Raw genomic sequence first — 21,463 nt, forward strand, 5'->3', positions numbered from 1 at the left:
TTAGCTTCTCTATTCTTTTAGTATTGTATTTCTTTTCTTCTTATTTATTATACAATTAACAAAAGAAAAAAATACTTGCTCTATTCTTTTTCTATTCTATCCGTTTTCTTTTTATTATATAGCTTAATATATATATATATATATATATATATATATATATATATATATATATATATATATATATATATATTTGTGTTTATCCAGTTTATTACAAGTTTATCCCGTCACTTTGTAAACAGCAGCCTACTTAGTTGGAGGTAAAAAAGATATATACATATCTAAAACATTTGTTTAACCTCTTGCATGAATTACCCGCACCTGGGCTTTTGGAAGTGATTTTGATTCACAGCCGAAGCATAGGCTCAGTTTTTGAACTAAATATTTTATAGATAACTGTTTTCACAATTAAAGTTTTTGTTGATAGAGATAACAAACCTTGCAGTTCGTAATTTAAAACACTCCAAATAAACAAAGACGTTTTAATATACAGTACACTCCAAACCAATCTCTTTCTTTTCTTTCTTTTCTTTTCTTTTCTTTTCTTTTCTTTTCATTTTATTTTATTTTCTATATAGTAGGTTATTTTAGTGAATGAGCGCTGACTAAGAACTTGCGCGCTAGTAAAAAGTTAGCCTTATTGACTACAACTCCCAGAAGCCTTTACTCTAGTCGCCGATATATCCTGAAATTCTATTGGCTTATTGTACTGTCGTTGGCCAATAATGTTTCAGGATACTGCCCTCTTACAAACTGCCACTTCCCAACGGTGAGATGCAAATCTGTCAAACATATCGGCGTGTTTACGGAATCATTTGTGTTCATTTAAAGAGTAAACATATCTTTTTTATATTAAAGATCCATTAGCGGAGCTGTACAAAAAAGCGATGGGATCCGGAGAAAGCACGACCAGGAGAGTTTCTTTCGGCCTAGACGAGGATGACAGGGTGAGGATACTGCGTGGAGTGAAGGTAATTTACATTAATCCAACATCCCATATTTACCACCTACCAATCATACTGGTGTACAATACGGCAATGTCTGTTTTCGTGGGACTTTGTTGCGTGAATCGGCCGTCAAGGTACCCGAATGTCCTTCAGTGAACGGGTCGCGTTTGGGAAAACGGGACAACGTTGTTTCAGATGTCTGTCATGTCACAAAAAACATGAATATAGAATTTTTTCTTCTCTAATTTAGTCCACACATGATTGACGGACGGGCTTTGGTTAACGACATGCATAAGTGTAATTGAAACCAAGAACAGGTGTATATAGTCCTGTCGGGACACTCATCGTGGTAATCTTGTAGTAAGAGAGTTGATTACAGACTGGAGAGTTGATTCTTCGAGTGACACGAAGTCTGTAAACTGAAACAAGTTATTTTTTTTTCTTTATTATAGTTTGCATGTTTACAAATATGCAAGGCAGCTCCAGAAGGAAAATTAAGCTTTAACCTTTCTGTGTCATATATTTTGTAATATCGAGTATGCACTTGCTGTTTCCTAATGGAAGGAAGAATTGTATAAAATATATGAGCGCTCTTAAAACTTTATAAGCTTATTTATTTTATTTTATTTGACCTTTATTTAACCAGGAAAATCTCTCTGAGATTAAAATTTCTTTCACAGGAGAGTCCTGGCCAAGAATGGACAGCAGTTACAGTCACAATTTACAAATTGAAACAACAAATGTACAATTTAAAACACTTAAAAACAATTACAAATCAATGAGTCTTCTTCGAGTGACCGAATAATAGATTTAAAATGTTCCATAGGCAACAGAGTTTGTAATTTCCATTTTGTTTGGAGTAAATTCCATTCAAATGGAGCTGTGTACATAAAAAGCCCTTTTTCCCAGTTCAGTTCTCACAAATGGGACAGAGAGAGTAAAACAATTATCAGACCGGAGGGAATATTTCCCAACACTTTTCTTTTGAATTAGTCAACCTAGATATGAAGGCAACAACCCCAGAATAGTTTTATAAATGATTAAGTAATAATGAATTTTCCGTCTAATAGACAAAGATGGCCAGGATACTCTATTATACAATATACAATGATGAGTTAAAGGTTTACAATCTGATATAAATCTTAAAGCGCTGTGATAAACAGCATCCAAAGAAGAAAGAAGTTGAGAAGAAGCAAATTGATAAACCACATCACCATAATTGAGTACAGGCAAGAAAGTAGCAGAAACTAACCTCTTTCTTACATTAAATGAAAAACAGAACTTATTTCTAAAATAAAACCCAAGCTTTATTTTTAATTGTTTCGTTAAATTAGTTATATGAGACCCAAAAGATAATTTATCATCGATAGTGATACCAAGATATTTATATTCTTTCACTAACTCAATCACATTACCTTGCGAAGTCTGAAGAGAAATAAGATTGTCTACCGCCTTTTTCGAGCTTGAGAATAACATGATTTTAGTTTTATCAGCATTCAGAACAAGTTTTAGTGTATGAAGCCGAGACTGAAAAACATCAAATGCCGCTTGAAGTTTAATCAAGGCTTGCTGTTTTGAAGGTGCACCACAATACATAACAGTGTCACCTGCGTAAAAATGAAAATTAACGTCTTTATTACCAAGGTCAATACTGTTTATGTAGATAGTAAATAAAAGAGGCCCTAACAAGGATCCTTGAGGAACTATCTCCAATAGTCCTGAATTTTTGCCCTCTGCCTGAACACATTGGGTTCTATTAATTAAATAATTTTTAAACCAAAAAATAACATGTTTTGATAAGCCAACACTCCTTAATCTATGCAGCAATATCTCATCCACTGTGTCAAAAGCCTTTGATAAATCGATAAAAAGAGAAGCATAGTAATCACCTTTATCAACTAATCCAATGATGTCATTTAAAACTTTCATAACGTCTGTAGTGGTACTGTGTTTTTTGCGAAACCCAGATTGATTACTAGATAGAACTTTGTGAGCATTCAAATAACAAGTCACTTGATCACTAATAAAACCTTCTAAAATTTTTGATTGAAATGGCGTCATTATTAGCTGAAGGAGGTCTATAGCATCCAACTACTGTAAGATGTACAGTTTTAGAAACGATAAGAGTTAAAGCTAATAATTCATATTGTTTAGCCACTGATTCAGAAAGTAATACAGTAGCTTCAAATCTATCCTTGATATAAATTGCTACCCCACCTCCTCTTTTTGGCCTATCGGCCCTATGGACAATATAGCCATCGATACCAATAGCTTTGTCCGGAACAGATTTATTAAGCCACGTTTCAGATAATACTATAACGTCAGCATTGGTATTTTTTACCCAGATACGCACCATGTCCAACTTAGGAAGCAAGCTTCTCACATTAATATGAATAAAACCCAAACCTGATCTAGATTTGAGATCAGTAGGAACATTAAAAACTGAGGTACTGTCATTATAAGGTCCGGGATTTGGTAAAACATTGCCAGATATCAACAACATAAGAATTATAAAACTCCGTTGTCTAATTGTTTTACTTTCATTTCTAACAGATGGTGTCAAACATGTAGAGTGGTTGACGACACTGATTTCTTTTCCTGCATGAACTGACTTTATAGAGTCCTCATACACAAAATTTTAAAATAACAGTTTCAGTCGACAGACAAATATGAATGTTTGTGTATAAAGTTACTCCAACATCTATCCAATTTGTCCAATTTAAAACTGTAGGGGTATCGTAATACGAGTCATACCTGTAGCTGACGTTTTCCAGGTTGGATATCAATAGGAGTAAAGCTAACAGAGCCACTCCATCAGAAAATATATACTGCATTGCCAAACCACGGTCCACATGCAGCCACAAAAATCAAAGTATAATCGTTAATCTCCTAGAGATGCACGCCAAAATCCACCGCGTAGTGCGCGTGCGTCCGCCTCGATGAAATCAACCGACCGGGTCCCAGCGGCTGATGTTAATCGACAACCTTGTCCAAGGAAATTCCCACGGAGTCCACTGAAGCACCACAGCGCCAACAAAACACTGAACTCTCAGTCCTAATCCAGAGTCACACCCGAAGAACAGCAACAAAACTCGGATCAGGAGTAGAACCGCTGACCCGTGCAGACACGCCCAAGTTCAAAGGCGCTGATCCGCCGTAGAGACACAGCATCTCCGCCAGGCCGCGGGCAGACCCAGGTCAAGTTGGAGAGCTTTGAGATTAATTGCGTGGTTGATACAGTGTTTTAAATAAATTTCATATACTAAAATAGATCTAAGGTTTGCTGAACATCTCTGCAAATTCACCACTACCAAAGTGAGACTTAAAAATGCACAAGACGTCAAGATTAATTTAAAATAAAGAAGGACAAAAAACGACAAGACATATCAGGCTGCCATCTTGGATTCACGATAATTGAGGACGTCTGTGTAACTTCTCCATTTTTTTTGTCCTTAGCTGTCTGAAGACGTCCTACAGCGCATGAGGAATGCCAGTGCTGATCCAAGACCGCCTGTCAACAATAAAGAAAACCTAGGTGTGATATACAGTATTTTCATAAATCGCGTGAGTTGCGATTTAGTGAGTTATTTAATTTGTAATGCAGGTTAGGGATAATCATTTAAGTTTTTCTGATCCTGCAGGCCAGCAGACTCGAACATCCAGCACATCTGACCCGCAATCTCCAAAAACACAGGCCAGGACGACTTTTCCTGACACTAAAGAAGAGCTCAGGAAGAGGTACTTTAGTCCAAATAGTTTTAAATGGCGGTTTTCTACTGTGTGGTACAGCTCGGCTCGGCTCAGCATGGTTTGGTTTCCCCTGCAGTTTAGTATTGCTTTAGAGTGGATGGGACTATTCACATGTCGTTATAGTTGTGCCACCTCTACTGCTGTCTCCTAAAAAAAAAAAAAAAAAAAAAAAACGTTTTCATTCCACGTCGCCCCATCAAGCTCTTGCTGGATCTGCTCCTCAGCTATCAACGAGAGGAACGTCTGTACTTCCGCAACACACAACGAAACTTTTTGGTTAAATAAAGGTGTGCTCGTTCAAAACAGTTGCATTCGATCCTTTGCTGGCTGTGCTGATTTAAATCTAGTGGTTCTTACGTGTTTGTGTTGCAGGCTCAGTGACTATTCTCTCCAGCCAATCTGTGATCAGCAGAGTTTTCACATCACGTTATGGTAACATTACGGTTCAATTGGAACCTCACCCGAGGTGGTACAAAAAAGTACCAGGTACTGAACCCAGTGGAAAACCCCCCAAAAGTGAAGCATACCGAGCTGTACCGTGCAGTATGGTTGCACGGTGCAAAAGTATCGCGATTCTCGGAAATTAAAAAGGTCACGATTCCTAAATTTATAAGTATCGATACTTCAAAGAATGACTGCGTTCCAGATTTGTAAGAAACATATTTCATGTTGTTGTGTGCAATGCACGCTTCCAGTGCCTCCCTATGGACGTCTGTGTTTTTTTTTCTCCTCACGCACGCTGCAAAGAAGCTGCAGCTGTCATGTGACAAACACTACAGCGAGATGGCTGCATGTGCAAGCACAAGTGAAACTGTGGCCGCCGGTCCACGACTGGTAGAAAAAGATGACACGAGGAGTGAAATATGGAAGTACTTTCAAAGTTCAGAATCAAGATAAAGTTATTACTCTTATGTTTCTTATGATAACTGAGATAATGCTTCTAGATGTATTCTTTTTTTACCTTGAATGTCATTGCTTTAAATATTTTTTATATTTTGATATTTCATATTTTGTTCAAATGTTTAATATATCTGCTGTTCATATTGTCATGGGAGGAGCAAACGACCGACACAGTGGGCATGGCATAAGGCCTCGGAGAGGCTTTTATTAACAGAAAATAAAACGAGGGTATAAAAGTGTCCAAAGGGGGAGAGTGTCCAAAACAAAGTGGGATCTGGTGTCCTCGTCGTGTTGCGGGGATCGTGTGGGTCGGGCAGTGTTCTGGAAGGAAGGGTCCAGGTAAGGGGTGGATTCTGGCAGCCCCACGCGGCCCCCTCCTTTCGGTCCGGGGCGGCGAGGGGCGCGCTTCTTCTAAAGACTGCATTCTTCCCGCTGGCCGCAGTGCTTGACTGGGATCGACGGCCTGGCGTCCATGCAGCTGACTCATCACAATATATTTTTTATTAATGTGTTATATGATTTGAATGTTGTCCCGGTTTTAAAATAAAGCACAGCAATGATATTTGAAAGTGTATTTTCCCTTTTCAGAAAAAGTATCGAAATCGCAATTCTTGTCTTGGTATCGGTATCAAAACAATAATTTTGTTATCGTGACAACACTACCGTGCAGTGGAAAAGTGCCAAAACTGGGGTCCAGGGATCCTCAGGGGGCTGGAAAACAGTGCTAGGGAGTTTAGAGAGAAAAAAAGTGTAAAAATTAATATATAATAAAAAAATATATATATTTTTTATTAAAATTATATGAAAATAATAAACTTGTATTAAAGTAAATACACATGTAATTAGAAATTTAAAATGAATCAATAATACATTTTTATTTAAAATAATTAAATAATATACAAATTAGATTAGACAAATAAAATCAATAAGATTATAAATAGTAAATAGTATAGATGATAAAGTAACACAATTAATAAAAATAATAATAAACTAAATATTTTCAGAATAATATCCCAAATACTAGAATTATTGTACTAATTTAAATCTAAAATTGCTCTTGTTCATGAAAACTTATATTTTTTTTTCCTGGATGCTGTTCAAGTGTGAATCATACTATTGAAACAAGCTTAAGAACAAGGAACAAAACACTGACGCTCTCTGGTAGGATTTAGAAGTGCAGTGAGTGAATCATGGCTTGGCAACAGGCTTGTAAATAAAGCTGTGTGTGTGTGTGTGTGTGCTTGTTCAGGTATGAGCAGCAGCAGGCCATTATACAGGAGGAGTTGGCTCGCATCGCACGCAAAGAGAGAGAGGCAGCCCGGCAGGACATCACTCGAGCAGTGCAGAGAGAGCGAGTACAGTCGCGGCAGGAGTCTGAGAAAGCCAAACAGCTGGTGAGACTCTTCTACAAACACTTCAGCACAGCACAATACTTCAGGACAGATATTTAAGGACACATGCACATGCACATGCATGTTTTCTGAGACTAGCAATGTAAATACTGTACATAATGTTCACTCAAAAGTCAGTAAGATTTAAAAATAATAAATAAAATTAGCAAGCATGAAGTAAACTGATCAAAAGTGGTAGTAAGAAAATTCGAAAATGAAAGAAAATGTAAAAAATTACATTTTAAAATTTATTAAAACAGAAAACTCTTATTTTTAAATTTGAATAGTATTTCACAATATTATTGTTTTACTAGGGCTTCACAATTAATCAAAATTAAATCGCATAGACAATAAATCACAATTAGGCAGAAGCTGCTATTATCATGCATATCTTTCAGTGAAACACAGTTCTGTGATCAGTATTAAATCTCCATCCGAAGGCCAGAGGACGATTTCACACTGAAAATCCAAATATGCCCCGAAGAAGAAATTCAGGAAATCGCTGCAGCGGCGTAAACAAAAGATTTAACTGCTTTCATTGATTCAACGTGACTAATAAACACATGACTACGGCAATATATAGTTTATCTGAGTTCTTATTATTATAATTTTCATCCTAATAAAGTATATCTGTAATCTCAAAGAAGGATTTATTTCAAACACTCGACTGCTGTTATAAAGTGAGTTTGGAGTCAAAACATGTTATTACGGTATTTTTCTGACTATAAGTCGCACCTGAGTATAAGTCACATCAGTCCAAAAATACATCATGATAAGGAAAGAAAACATATAAGTCGCACTGGACTATAAGTCGCATTTATTTAGAATCAAGAACCAAGAGAAAACATTACCGTCTACAGCCGCGAGAGGGCGTTCTATGTTTACAGTGTAGACTACAGGAGCACTGAGCCACATAGAGCGCCCTCTCGCGGCTGGAGATGGTAATGTTTTCTCTTGGTTCACTCTCTTAGTTCATTTCTCTTGGGTCATGTCAAATTAGTTTTGATAAATAAGTCGCACCTGACTATAAGTCGCAGGACCAGCCAAACTATTAAAAAAAAGTGTGACTTATAGTCCGGAAAATACGGTAAATGTGGTATTTTCATGTGCTCTCAGATGGAGCAGCATTTACTACACAGAGCCGTAGTTCACGGAGAAGATAATTTTGCAATTCTTCCTTACTTGGAGGTGTTTTAATAGCATATTTTAATTTAAGTAGCAACAGCATTCAATTTTGTATGTTTGATTTGTGGACAAGTTCAAATGGTTTGTTTGGATTAATCATATCCAACTAAAATGACAGCTTGTGAAATGGGCCACTCTGTGTTGTAATAGCGTGACTAAACATTGCCTCTGAAGTGAAGTGACATTCAGCCAAGTTTGGTGACCCATACTCAGAATTTGTGCTCTGCATTAAACCCATCCGAAATGCACACACACAGAGCAGTGAACACACACACACACTGTGAGCACACACCCGGAGCAGTGGGCAGCCATTTATGCTGCGGCGCCCGGGGAGCAGTTGGGGGTTCGATGTAGAGCCCTGCACGGGACACAATTTTCAGTCCCGCTCCCGCCCGCTCCCGCAGTGTTTAGTACCGCTCCCGCCCGCTCCCGCAAAGATTTGTCATTTTTAGTCCCGCTCCCGCCCGCATCTGTGATATTATGTCCCGCTCCCGCCCGCAAATGCCCGCAAGACGGCAGGCAGGATCAGGGGCGGCGCTAGGACGTTTTTAGCCCCGAATAATTTTGTTAAATTGTGTCTCTCATAGAGCAAAACAATTAATCAGAAAAAGAAATGTGAATAAGATTACAGCAGCCGTGATTACCTAATCATGTGCATATTACAGTTTTATTTATAATTTTCCATTTTGCATTAAAGCGATGTGCTTTTTTGCAGCGTTGAGCAGCGTTGCGCACTTGATATTCTTGATGCTGCTCTGATGCACTACATTACGCAATGCTCTGTTTGTTGTTAGGATGACTAAAAGTTCAGCGGTCTAGCTCATCAATGTCAAAATGATTAAAGAAGCGAACGAATGCCTGGTAAAATGCAAGTAGATAAAAATGTAATATTTGACTGTTTTACAATAGAAATGATCAACTACCGACAGTAGCCTATCCGGTGACGCAAATTACTCAACTTTTTAATTTATTTATTAAATGTTGCTTTTTTTAATTGAAAATATGCTATAATTTCCTTGATTCACAAGTTTAGATTGCTTAAAACGTTTTTATTGCTGACAAACAGAATCTCTCTCACAAGTACAAATTATGAACGCTACTTTAACCATTTATATATTTTACTTTACACTAATATTTAATTTGCGGGAGTGCAGCGTATCATCCCTCCTGCCCGCACCCGCAAGTGCACCGGATCATCCCGCCTGCGCCCGCAATGACCTTTCAAAATTTGTCCCGCGCCGCACTGTTTTGCGTCGCGACCCGCGGGTCCCGCGGAACTCCCGCGGGAGTGCAGACCTCTAGTTCGATGCCTTACTCAAGGGCACCTAAGTCGTGGTATTGAGGGTGGAGAGAGAACTGTACATGTACTCCCCCCACCCACAATTCCTGCCGGCCCGGGACTCGAACTCACAACCTTTCGATTGGGAGTCCGACTCTCTAACCATTAGGCCACGACTCTGCAGAAGGCACCTTGTAATTTTACCGTGGATTTGTTTACAAACAATGCACAATTTGACACAGGATTTTTAGAAAGATTGAAACTAAAAAACGATGCTGTGCCAACTATATTGGATATAGTATTTATAAGTGTAACTGTTTTTTGCGTGATCACTATTAGTTTGTCTGTTAAATAGATTTTTTATGCATTTTTAACTTAAATCAATCTATCTGTAAAGGATGTAGATACAACATACACAAGTGTTAGCCAATCAAAGCAGCGGGCATTTACTACATCTTCATCTATTTATACGTCTACAAACCGCCACACCTGTTCAAACGAAGCATTCTGATGATTGGGGTCCAAAACATTACTTCTAAATGATGATGTTTTTTGATGTAAAAAAACTTTATAACATTATAAGTAGACCTCAGAGAGCTGTACAAAATGAAAAAAACAGAGGCAGTTCATGACCCCTGGTAAAAAACAACAACAACATATGTATAGTAAGTAAAATGTATTTATATAGCACCTTTCACAGACAAGAAGTCACAAAGTGCTCTACAATCTGTTAATAAAAAGGATCAAACATGCATACAATAAATCTACCATAACACAACAAACAGAAACACTCTTCACAAACATGGAATGACAAGTAACCACTGCTGTTAAATAAAAGCGAATCCAAAAAGATGCGTCTTCAGGTGTTTTTTTTAAAGAATTGACAGAACCCATAGTTCTCAGTGCTAATGGAAGTGAGTTCCAAAGCCTCGGTGCCACAGTACAAAAAGCACGATCACCTTTAATCTTAAGACGTGTTCTAGGGACAATAAAAAGGTCCAGACCAGAAGACCTTAAGGGCCGACCCGGTGAATGTTTATGTAAAAGATCCTGAATATAGAGAGGTGCCTGACCATGCAAGGCTCTATAAGTGATAACTAAAATTTTAAACTGCACTCTGAATTCAACTGGGAGCCAATGAAGGTCCTTGAGAACTGGTCTTATATGAGACCACTTACTGGTACCAGTCAACAGCCTTGCAGCTGCATTTTGTACAACTTGTTGTCGTGCCATAGAAGACTTATTTAAACAAGTATACAGAACATTGCAATAGTCCAAACATGACGAGATGAAGGCATGAACAAGCATCTCCATCTCTTTTCTTGAGACCACCGATCTAATCTGAGCAATGTTCCTAAGATGGAAAAAACATGAGCGAACTATAGACTTTATATAACTGTTAAAACATATGGCCCTATCCAGAAAGACACCTAGATTTCTTATTTCACTACAATCTGAAGTGGCTGAAACCCCCAAAACCTGCTTAATCCTAGGTATAATATAGTCAGGAGCAAAGATCATCATTTCAGTTTTATTAAGTTGCAAAAAATTGGTTGCCATCCATTTATTAATGGAGAATTAATGGATTAAACAATCCTGTAGAACTGACAGTTTATCTAGACTATCAGGTCTAAACGAAATAAATAACTGAATGTCATCTGCATATAAATGATAAGATATTATTTTAAAACTATTAATAATCTGTCCAAGAGGAAGCATATACAAGTTAAACAACAAAGGGCCCAGCACAGAACCTTGTGGCACACCACAGGACAAAAGTACAGAATCGGACATAAAGGATCCAACAGATACCGAAAAAGACCTATCGGACAGATAAGATGAAAACCAATCCAGAGCCGAACCTGAAATGCCTACTAAACAGCGTAATCTATTAATCAGAGTGCCGTGATCCACCGTGTCAAACGCTGTGCTAAGATCTAACATAACCAACACGGAACATTCCCCCGCATCTGTGGCCATCAAAATGTCATTTGATACCCTGAGTAAGGCAGTTTCAGTAGAATGATTTTTGCGAAAGCCTGATTGAAATTTGTCATAAATATTATGAGTATCCAAAATATCATTCAACTGCATTGCCACAACCTTTTCCAGGATTTTAGAAATGAAGGGCAACTTAGAGATAGGCCTATAGTTGTTCAACGATGTAACATCAAGATTACACTTTTTCAAGAGCGGTTGAACAACAGCGTGTTTAAAACACCTAGGGACCTGGCCCAACTTTAGCGAAAGGTTAACAATTGAGACCAAACATGGACCAATGGATGTAATAGTTTCCATGACCACAGAAGCAGGCAAAATATCCGCCGGGCTTTGAGAAGGTTTCATCATACAAACTATCTTTATAAGATCATTTAAGGATATTGACTGAAAAGAGCTTAAAATTGAGGGCCGCTCTGTGATAATTACAGAGGGGATAGCTGATGGTAAAATGCTAGCCCTAACAGCCATAACCTTACCCACAAAATGAGACAAAAAATTATTACAATCATCGTTAGAAAAAACAGGTACAGATGATGTAACAGGAGACACAAGACAATTAATAGTGTCAAACAAAGTCTTAGGATTCCTTTTACAAGTTAAAATAAAAAAATTTAAATACAGCGCTCTGGCCACCTTGATCATCTCATGTAAATCAGACAGTAACTCTTTAAAATACAGACGATGAACCTGGTGCCGCGTAGATTTCCACAAACGTTCAGTCTTCCCACACACACGTCTGAGACTGCGAATGGCATCATTTATCCATGGAGAAGTATTAACCACGGGAATATGCCGATTCCTAAATGGAGCCACTTTATCCAGTAACAAAGTGCAGTGATCATTAAACGACTGTACAGAACTGTCAATGTCATTTAAAATAATAACCGAGTTGGAATCAAAAGCGGTCGAGAAATTCTCAACAGCAACTTGGGTAATCGTATGAGAACAAGACACCCGCTTAACCGGCAGTGGATTTTCGTTACACGCAAGATTAAATAAAACACATTTATGATCACTAACATAGACATCCTCTGTACACACATCGTCAATATTTAAACCATGAGAAAACACTAAATCAAGCAAGTGTCCTTTATCATGTGTAGGACCAGAGACATGTTGAACAAAATTAAAAGTATCCATTAAATTAAAAAAATTTAAAACAGTATTACATGCAGCATTATCCACATGAATATTAAAATCACCGACAATAATAACTCTATTCAACATAATGATAGAGGATAAAGAGTCAGTAAAGTTGCTCAGAAAAGGAGCCAAAATCCCAGGAGGCCGATAAACAAGAATACAATAAAAAGAATTTGACCAACCTTAGACATCTGTAATTCAAAGGACGAGTACGTGTTGGAGTTCATCAACTGGCAAATAAACTGATTTTTATAAACAACAGCAAGTCCACCCCCGTGGCCCACGAGCCTTGGTGTGCTGATGAATGAACGTTCCGCAGGACAGAGTTCAATCAAATGGGAAAACTCCATACTCCGTTGCCATGTCTCCGTCAACAACATAAAGTCCAAATTTTTATAAGTGAATAGTTCATTGAGCAGGAATGACTTGTTATACATAAATATAAATAAATATAAAGTTCGAAAGAGCACCATTTATTTATTTATTTACATACACAAAATATTACTATAATAATTAAACTGAATTTTTAAAATCACTTTAACACATAGCCTTTAGTGGCTTTTTGCTTTCTTAGCGTTATCAAATATTAATCTGTGTTCCAACAGCCAAACTAGTTGACAATTCCGCAATAAGTAAATATAATTAAAAAAGAAAAAAAATGAATACCTTCTGTTCTTATCTCCCTTATTTTTCAAGTTTGAAAGTTTTTCTCTTAAATAAAGTCCCGCAGGGAAGGAACACTCTCCCTGGTCAAGTCCCTGTCGGAGAAACACGCTACTGCTCTCTTGACACGGATGAAATTGGCTTCTTTGAATTCCAATTCAGTTTTTTCCTTTGTCCCATCTTTCACTTCCTCTCATCCACTTATTCAGGTCCTTTAGGGATCGTGTCCCTTCACTCTTGGGCCCCTGGAGGAGCCACCTTATCTAGTCTATATGAGTTTTACATCATATGTCGTCATCTTGTAGACAGTGGAATGAAGGACTGTGTGTGTGATGTTGTACGTGATGGTCTGTGCCCGAGGATCTGTGGTACGTCTTGTTGGTGTGTCTTATCTGAGCTCTGACATGTTCTGGACACTTAATAGAAAAGCTTCCCCTGGGCTCAAGCTTTGAAGAGTAAACGTGTGTGTGTGGAGGTAGGTTGTGAAGGTAATTATGGCTCCATCCTCCTGTTTAGCCCTGAACATCTCTCTCTCTCAACCTCAGTGTCTTATTAGCAGATGTGTGAACATGGCCAGATGTGTCAACACAAGCCTCAGCTGTGATTCTGTGTTTGTGAAGAGTTTAGTATGGATTTTTACACCAGTAAAAGATTGTGCTTCACTACCAAATTATGTATTTGACATTTATTATTTTAGTTTATTTACTTAAATATTTATCAATATTTGAATTGGTTTTTATTTTATTTATTTTAAGGTTTTATTAGTTGTTACATGATTCCATTTTTATTAGCTTTTCTTTAGCTTTTCTTTTTTTTTGTTTAAGTAGCTTAAGTGTTTCAACTTTAACTTCATTTAAACTTAAGACCTAATTTCAGTTAGTTGCCAAGATAACACTTAAACTCTTATTCACCAATGATACATTAATTTGATAAAAAGTGTCATAATGTCTAACTTAAATAAATGGTGCTCTTTTGAACTTTGTATTCATCAGTAAAATCTTGAAAAATATATTGTGGGTTCCACAAGAATATTGTTTTCAACAGTGATAATATATATATATATATATATATATATATATATATATATATATATATATATATATATATATATATATATATATATATATATATATATATATATATATATATATATATAAAAAAAGGTTTCTTGAGCAGCAAGTTGAAAAATTTCTGATCATGTGACATTGGAGTAAATATGCTGAAGATTCTGGAATAAGTTACATGCAAAACACATTAAAATAGAAAACCGCTATTTTAAGTTGTAATAGTGTTTCACAATATTTAGTTTTCTACTGTATATTTTATTAAATTATTGTGAGCATAAGACTTTTTTTTTCAAGAACATTAAAAGCTATTTTACCAGCACCAAACTTTTGAATGATTAGTGTATATACATTATAAACATGACTGAGGAACATTCACAATGCATAAACCGCAATACAATACATAATATATCTGCTAATACATAACTCGAACTCAAGAGATCAAATTCTTGGCCAAATATTATATTACTAAGTGACAGATGAGCAGATAATTTAAATAGATTTTATATAAAAACAAATTGTATTCTGGAACAAAAGATATTGCATGTTTTCTCCTTCAATTTAAAAATTGAAAATCCCCCTTTTTTTAATCCCCCCTTTTTTTCATTCTACTGAATACACAGTTATATGGTCTGTGTTTTTTTTTATTATTATTTGAAATGTGTTTTTTTTTTATTATTATTTGAAATGTATTATTTTAAAGAACAAAACTATAACCCATCAGTGAGTGAAGAACCATGGTTTTAAACCCTGTATGTGGATCGTCTGTGATGTAAATGTGATGGGAAGTCCTGTCATTAATCAGAATGAAGCCGTGACATGGCAGCTTCTCTCTGTTCTGCTGGTGCGTTTCCGAGCGCAACATCAAGGTCCGTGCCTCTAAATATTCATGATTATCAATAATGTCCTGATCACTGGAGACCTCACTTGTTAAACATGAGTCATGGTGAGATATCCGCTCAGACATCTGAGGAGGAATTGATCCTTTGCTATCGGTTTCATGCAAAAGGATGTTAAAATATTGATATGAAAGTGTTATCGTAATACATATTAGAAGTGTCTTCCAGTTCATGATGACAGTATGAATACACCATGATTTGGTATTTTGACTCTGCGTCTGCATTTATGGCAGTAGAGTACAGTATTTTCTGTCTTGTTTGTTGCTGTGTAGTGCATGATTGATCACCAGGCTTTTAAATAGGGTTTTTAGGTGTTTTATTGGTGGAGCTGCATCTGTTCTTCTTGCTTATTGTATAGTGTCTGTATAGTGTGTAGATTTGAAGTGGTTTAGTTAAGAAGTTACAGTGTAATAGTCTCAGGTTAGGAACAATTGAAGATGAGCCCTGTTTTACACCAAGTAAAACATTTACTTAAAAATTGAAAACTGTATTTCTGTGAAGTGTAAACTGTGAACCTATTCACTATGGCGTGGTTTCCCTGTGGGTTTGAACTTGAAGTGAACTGTAGGAGGTATGTGAGTTAAAAGAAAAATTTGTAATTAATAAACAAGTCAAATTAAAAACAATCAAAATGAACCACTTACTAAAAATAAATTGAAATGCTCGTTAACCTGCATGTCACAATTAACCAACATTTTACTGCAAAATTTTCTTGGGGATTTTTTTTTTCTCCTAATTTTTTGTTCAATCCAACAAATTTGTTTTGCTCTTGATGTGAATCACTTTAAATTTAATAATTTTCTAATTAAAATTATATCGGAACAGCATTCCTAAGGAATCTTTTTTAAATTGTCCATGGATTAAAAAAAAAAAAAAAGATTCCCATTTTTGTTTATATTCAGTTCAGCATTTATTTGGTTTGAATAGCTTTGCATCTGTCACGTTTTGTTTGTCTTGCTTTTTTGTTTGTTTAACTGATTCGTTTCTCTCTGTGAACACCTTTTGTAATTGTGATTCGTAGTGTCTTATTGTTAAATTTTTTTTCGTTTCAGATTTGTTTCACCTTTAAGGGGCTTTGCATTTGGATTATCATTCTACCTTTTCATTACACTCATTTGTTTTGTTTTCCGTGAGAATACATTTGCGATTTTTTGCTCTTAGTGTGAATATTTTTTTTTATATATATATATATATATACATTTTGTTCTTTCGTTTTTTTTTTCTCCCAGTATGAAAACCTTTATGTATGTTTAGCTTTTTTATGTTTCCCTCTCAGTATGGCTATTTTTGCATTTGTAATACCTTTTACAATTTTTTTAGTCCATGTGAATATCTGTTGTTTTGCCTTTCATAACACATTTATTTCACTACATAAAAAAATGCTTTCGTTTCAGTTTTCCCTTTCGACATTTGATAACTGCTTCACATCAAAAATTGCTGTTCTCTACAATATTGTCTTCCAGAAAGAGGACCATACAAGTGTATTAAAATGCAGTAATGTGTCACCTCCGCCCCTGCGCTCGCACTCGGACTACAGGAACACTTTTTCTGTGAAATGCACCATTCACTTGTCTGTTCGTCTCCTTTCATACTTCCTCCATCCATCTGCCAGGGTCTCTGCGGATGCCCTCCATGAGCTCTCACTGTACATGACGAGCAGTCACAAGATTAATAAAAAATAACGTAGAGAGTTGGGGGATAAAGGGAGAGAGAGGGGCGAACTATGGGTAATTTCTTTGCTCTTAAACGCATTAATGCCGTTCCCTGGCCTGGTGGCGGTGAGAGGTGATAAGTTGCATTTGCATTTGGCACTCTCCACAGTTCCATTAAAAAGCTGGTCTCATTAACACTGCTTCACGCTCGCCACCGAGCTGCCCGCCTGCTCCTCTAGCTCAGTTGTTGCTTATGCATGAGAACTGCTAAAATAATCAGAGTGCATCTATGCCTGGCTTATCTCTCTGTGATAAGGGATTTTGCATCAGACGGATGATGTTTTTTAAATCTGCTTTTTGAGCGTATGAAGTGACATCATTGCATAAAGCTTCACACTTGTGTGTGAATGGATGCTGTGGGGCTCAATTTCTGTTGTTCGGTATAACCAGGTTGTACAGTAATTCAGTTTTACAGTAGATTAGCGTATTTTATACATTCTCTTTATTTTGGTATTACACTAGTATTTCTTTTGCATCTTTGAAGATAATTCAGTTCATATAATAAAAAAAGTGTAAATTCTGTTGTTAGACACTAGGTGGTGGAATAACTCTTTAACACAATGTTAGTGTTTTAATGTCTGCCAAATCTCAATACAAAGAGCAAAAGGTCTTCAGTGCTAATTGGTATTGTAAATGGTTCTGGTAAATTATTACAGTATTTAAATTTGGAGTAGTAGTAAATGTTTTTGTTACTGCTGTCTATCTTGAAGTGAGAAAACTGAGGAAAATTGAAGCGAGACAGACTTACATCTCTCAGGTGTTGATTCGTTTGGTTCGCCTGAGACTCTGTTAACATCAGTAGCTGCGCTAGATTTATAGCATCAGGATTTTCTGATCTGGTCTGATGTATAAAAATAATACTTACAATGTATAATACAAGTTTTCTATTTGAACATTTTTAAAAATATAGTTCATTCCTGTGATGCAAAGCTGAATTTTCAGCACCATTGCTCCAGTCTTCACTGTCAAGTGATTTTTCAGAAATCATTCGAATATGCTGATTTGGTGCTCAAGAAACATTTCTTATTATTAATATTGAAAGCAGTTATGCTGCTTGTTATACTTGCATATTTTTGTGGAAACCTCGATACGCTACCGTTCAGAGGTTTAATTAAAAATAAAAACTAAAGTTGATACTTTCATTCAACAAGGTGACAGTAAAGGCATTTATTTATAATGTTTGAAAATATTTCTATTTTAAATAAATGCTGTTCATTTGAACTTTCCAGTCATCAGAGTATCCTAAAAAAAACATGAATTAAGGTTCCCCTAAAAATATGAAGCAACACAACCGTTTCAACATTGATAGGGAATGTTTATTGCACCAATATGAATATGAACATTTTGTAAAACTACTTTATTCATCTGTGTGCGTTAAATAGGAATTGTGATTTCAATCGTAAATGAAGAAAGATTTATCCCTTCATCACTCCAGCCTCATAACACCTCATCACAGACATCAACATTTCCCTCTCAGCCTCCAACAGAAGATAACAATAAGTTCATTTCTTCATTTATTTATTTACCTACTTTCATCTCCCCCCGCCGTGCAGTTTATCAGAGAAGCTCAGTGTGAGTAATCCGGTGCGGCAGGAGAGAGAGAAGAGAGTCGGTCTGGTAGCAGAGTCCTATCAGTAATTGTAATCTCAGGCCTGACATCTTCCTGCATGCAAAGCCATTAAGACTCCCGCGCTTTCTGAGCTCAAGCCAGGCCAGAGCTCAGGTAATTGCCAGCGAGGCCCGCGGCAGGCAGGTGGAGTGGATAGATTTTATCCGGTGCTCCCTGCACTGTTTCTTCCGTTCTAGCGTCGCTGTTGGAGCAGGAGTCTGGGATAAGAGGGAATTAGGTGCAGGATTAGGTCTTGTGTTGTCTCTGTGTTTGTAAGTGTTTACTTATCACTCTGTCGGAAGGGCTTTTTTTTTTTTTTTTTTTGAGTGTCACAGGTTTTTCTGGTAAGCGTCTTGTGTCAGTTGAGAATTATTTTCTTGTTTCCATGTCATTGTCAACCACAAAATGCCAGTGTTTATGCCAAAAGTATAAACAATTATTACTTATTATTTTACTTTTTGTGACTTTTATTAATTGACCACAAAGTTATTTGTTAAAACATAGACCAGACCAGAAATTAACTGTCAGTATACAAATAATGTTTTCTGCATATAAGCCTGAAGAAGAATAGAAAATTTTGTGTGGACAATTTTCAGGAATGGATTTGAACCTTAATTTCGTATAATTTTATTTCCACATATGATAACAACTAACCAACATGTCTGACTTTTTTAAGGTTATTAAAAAGTTGTTGTTTTTTTCCTTCTCTTTTTACACTTTTTTTTTTTTTGCTTTTATTGACCTCAGAATTTGAAATAGGAGTTTGTCTGTCCGGCCTGTTTTCCATACTTCAATTTCATAGTGAAATTAAAGGAAGTAATCTGTAAAGGAAGTAACAAGTCTGAAGCACGTGCTAGTAGATAAGTAGAAAATTAGTTTGAGAGATAAAGTTTGTTTTTGGACTTTCTTTCACTTTTATTGACTTTAAGATGAGAAAGAATTATTATTATTTGATAATTATGTGAGCAGAGAGAGGAAATAAGATTGTTGCTGGATTTAAACCCTCCATTTCCAATACGAGCCAAAATTGCACCACATGTGATAACCACTAGCCCACATCTCAAGTCTTTTTTTTTCATACAGGTTCTTTTGAGAATTAACTTTTTTTTAAATTTTTTTTATTGACCTCAAAATTTGAAGTGGGGCAGGAAATTATTTTGAGTGAGGTGATTGAACTGGGACTAAACCTACACGTGTTAACTTGCTAGGCAACAATGTTCCTTGAGCATTTTAAGAACAAAAAAGTGCAACTGTGATGGATAAAGGAGAACAATATCATTTAGGGGCAGGTGACCCCTGAAGGCAGTCAGGATTATGAGTGCTAGCTGTACGTTTTACCCGCCATTCAATAAAGGAAGATGAGCATATTACATTTTTATACCTCATGAGCACTTGACCGTTCCGGGCTGATTCCTGTGTCTCTCCCTCTGGTGCTGAAAGAATCCGACCCTCTGTCAAATAGTTCCTCTAGATTTGTCTTGTTGCTCCAATCTCTTTTCCCTCATGTCATCAATATCACGTTCAAGACCCTGCTCAAAAATTACATCAGCGCTCTCTGACACGGTGGTCGGATCGGGCTCAGATAAGATGCGAAATGCTGGCAGAGAAATTATTCATGGCAACGGCATTAAAGAAGCAAGTGGCCCTTCCTTCTCCTCCCCAGACGTCCGCATCGGCGTGCACTCTGGGTAGTCAGTTTGAATATTAAGTGCTAATTTATTGCATAGCCAGGAGCTACGTGTTAAATAAACGCAGACGAGTAAATAGACGAGGAAAGCGGGAGGGAAGCTGTGCCCAGATATCAGATGGCAACGCAGCACATCCAACCTAGAGGGGATGACTGAGTATAAACACACACCGCAGGACACAACAGATGCAGTGCGAGTGTGTGTTTGTGCAAGAGACAAATCTGAGAATATGCGACAACTGTTACTCATGGCGAGTTTCAATAACTTAGCCTTGAAATTAAATTAAAGAAGTGAACCAGAATCAGTTTTTCAAATGACACAAGTTAATCAATAGCCGTCTGGTAAGACCGTTATCTGGACGTTTCATACGAGGAGAGCATTTAATTGTGGATTATCATTACCAGAGGTATAGTTATACATAGAAATGAGCTGTTTTAATGATGTTTTCCAATGCGATCTCGGACTGAAACATTCTAACAACAAAATCTCAGTTTTGTTCCGGAAACATTTATTACTGATACTTTTAAGTGTACCTGAGAATTGGTGTTAGATGCTGTAATGCAACGATTCTCAACATTTCTGGCTCCACAGGCCCTGAATGTTCACAAGAGTAGTCAAAGATAGATGTTTATATTTTCTATAGAGCGTTCAAAATGCAGAACTGTTGAAATAGGCATATCGTTTCCAACACCTCTGTACACTAGACCAATCACAACAGACTAGGCCATCTGACCAATCAGAGCAGAGCAGTTTCATGAATCATTTGAGAATCGCTGGAAAATGAGGTGATATTAAATGCATATTTTGAGAAAACGAAAGCATTTCTTGATCTTGCATGCATGTAAGGAGACTCCCAAAACAATATTAGGAACCGTAAAAATGTCAATAATAGGGGTGCTTTAAAATGAAAATGACACTTAATAAAAAACCTTAATCCAAAATATTAATGAAAGCCATCATAGTATCTCAGTGATACTAAAGTAACATTCAAAAAATCTAACATGTATTGATATTTATTTATTTAGTTTTAAGTTGCTTTCAAACAACTTTCTTTGAAGTCACTGGGGTCTAAACAACCTTCACTGCTTGGACAAAGAGGACAGTTATTTTTCAAAATATAAAATGTTGTGTTCCACAGATTAATTTAGTGAGCAATATTATTATGATTTACTCAGATTTTTTTTTATTTTATTTGAAGCTGTAGAGCAACTCCGTTCGAACTACATGCTGAAACT

General features: G+C 36.6%; 1 protein-coding gene across 3 annotated transcripts in view; it reads left to right on the top strand.

Annotated features, from left to right (window-relative positions):
• Positions 1–713: 713 nt before the first annotated feature.
• The window catches only part of chchd6a (coiled-coil-helix-coiled-coil-helix domain containing 6a), a 77,754-nt gene continuing 57,004 nt past the window's right edge, over positions 714–21,463 (top strand). The window contains exons 1-5 of one of the 3 annotated variants that reach the window (XM_059528227.1): positions 714–766; positions 856–968; positions 4,401–4,479; positions 4,586–4,682; positions 6,844–6,988. In XM_059528227.1, coding sequence (XP_059384210.1) covers positions 885–968; positions 4,401–4,479; positions 4,586–4,682; positions 6,844–6,988 — 405 coding nt within the window. In that variant the 5' untranslated portion in view covers positions 714–766; positions 856–884. The other 2 variants (XM_059528226.1, XM_059528228.1) reach the window with 2 other exon arrangements.

This window comes from Carassius carassius, chromosome 37 (genome assembly GCF_963082965.1).
Source record: "Carassius carassius chromosome 37, fCarCar2.1, whole genome shotgun sequence".
Taxonomy (NCBI): domain Eukaryota; kingdom Metazoa; phylum Chordata; class Actinopteri; order Cypriniformes; family Cyprinidae; genus Carassius; species Carassius carassius.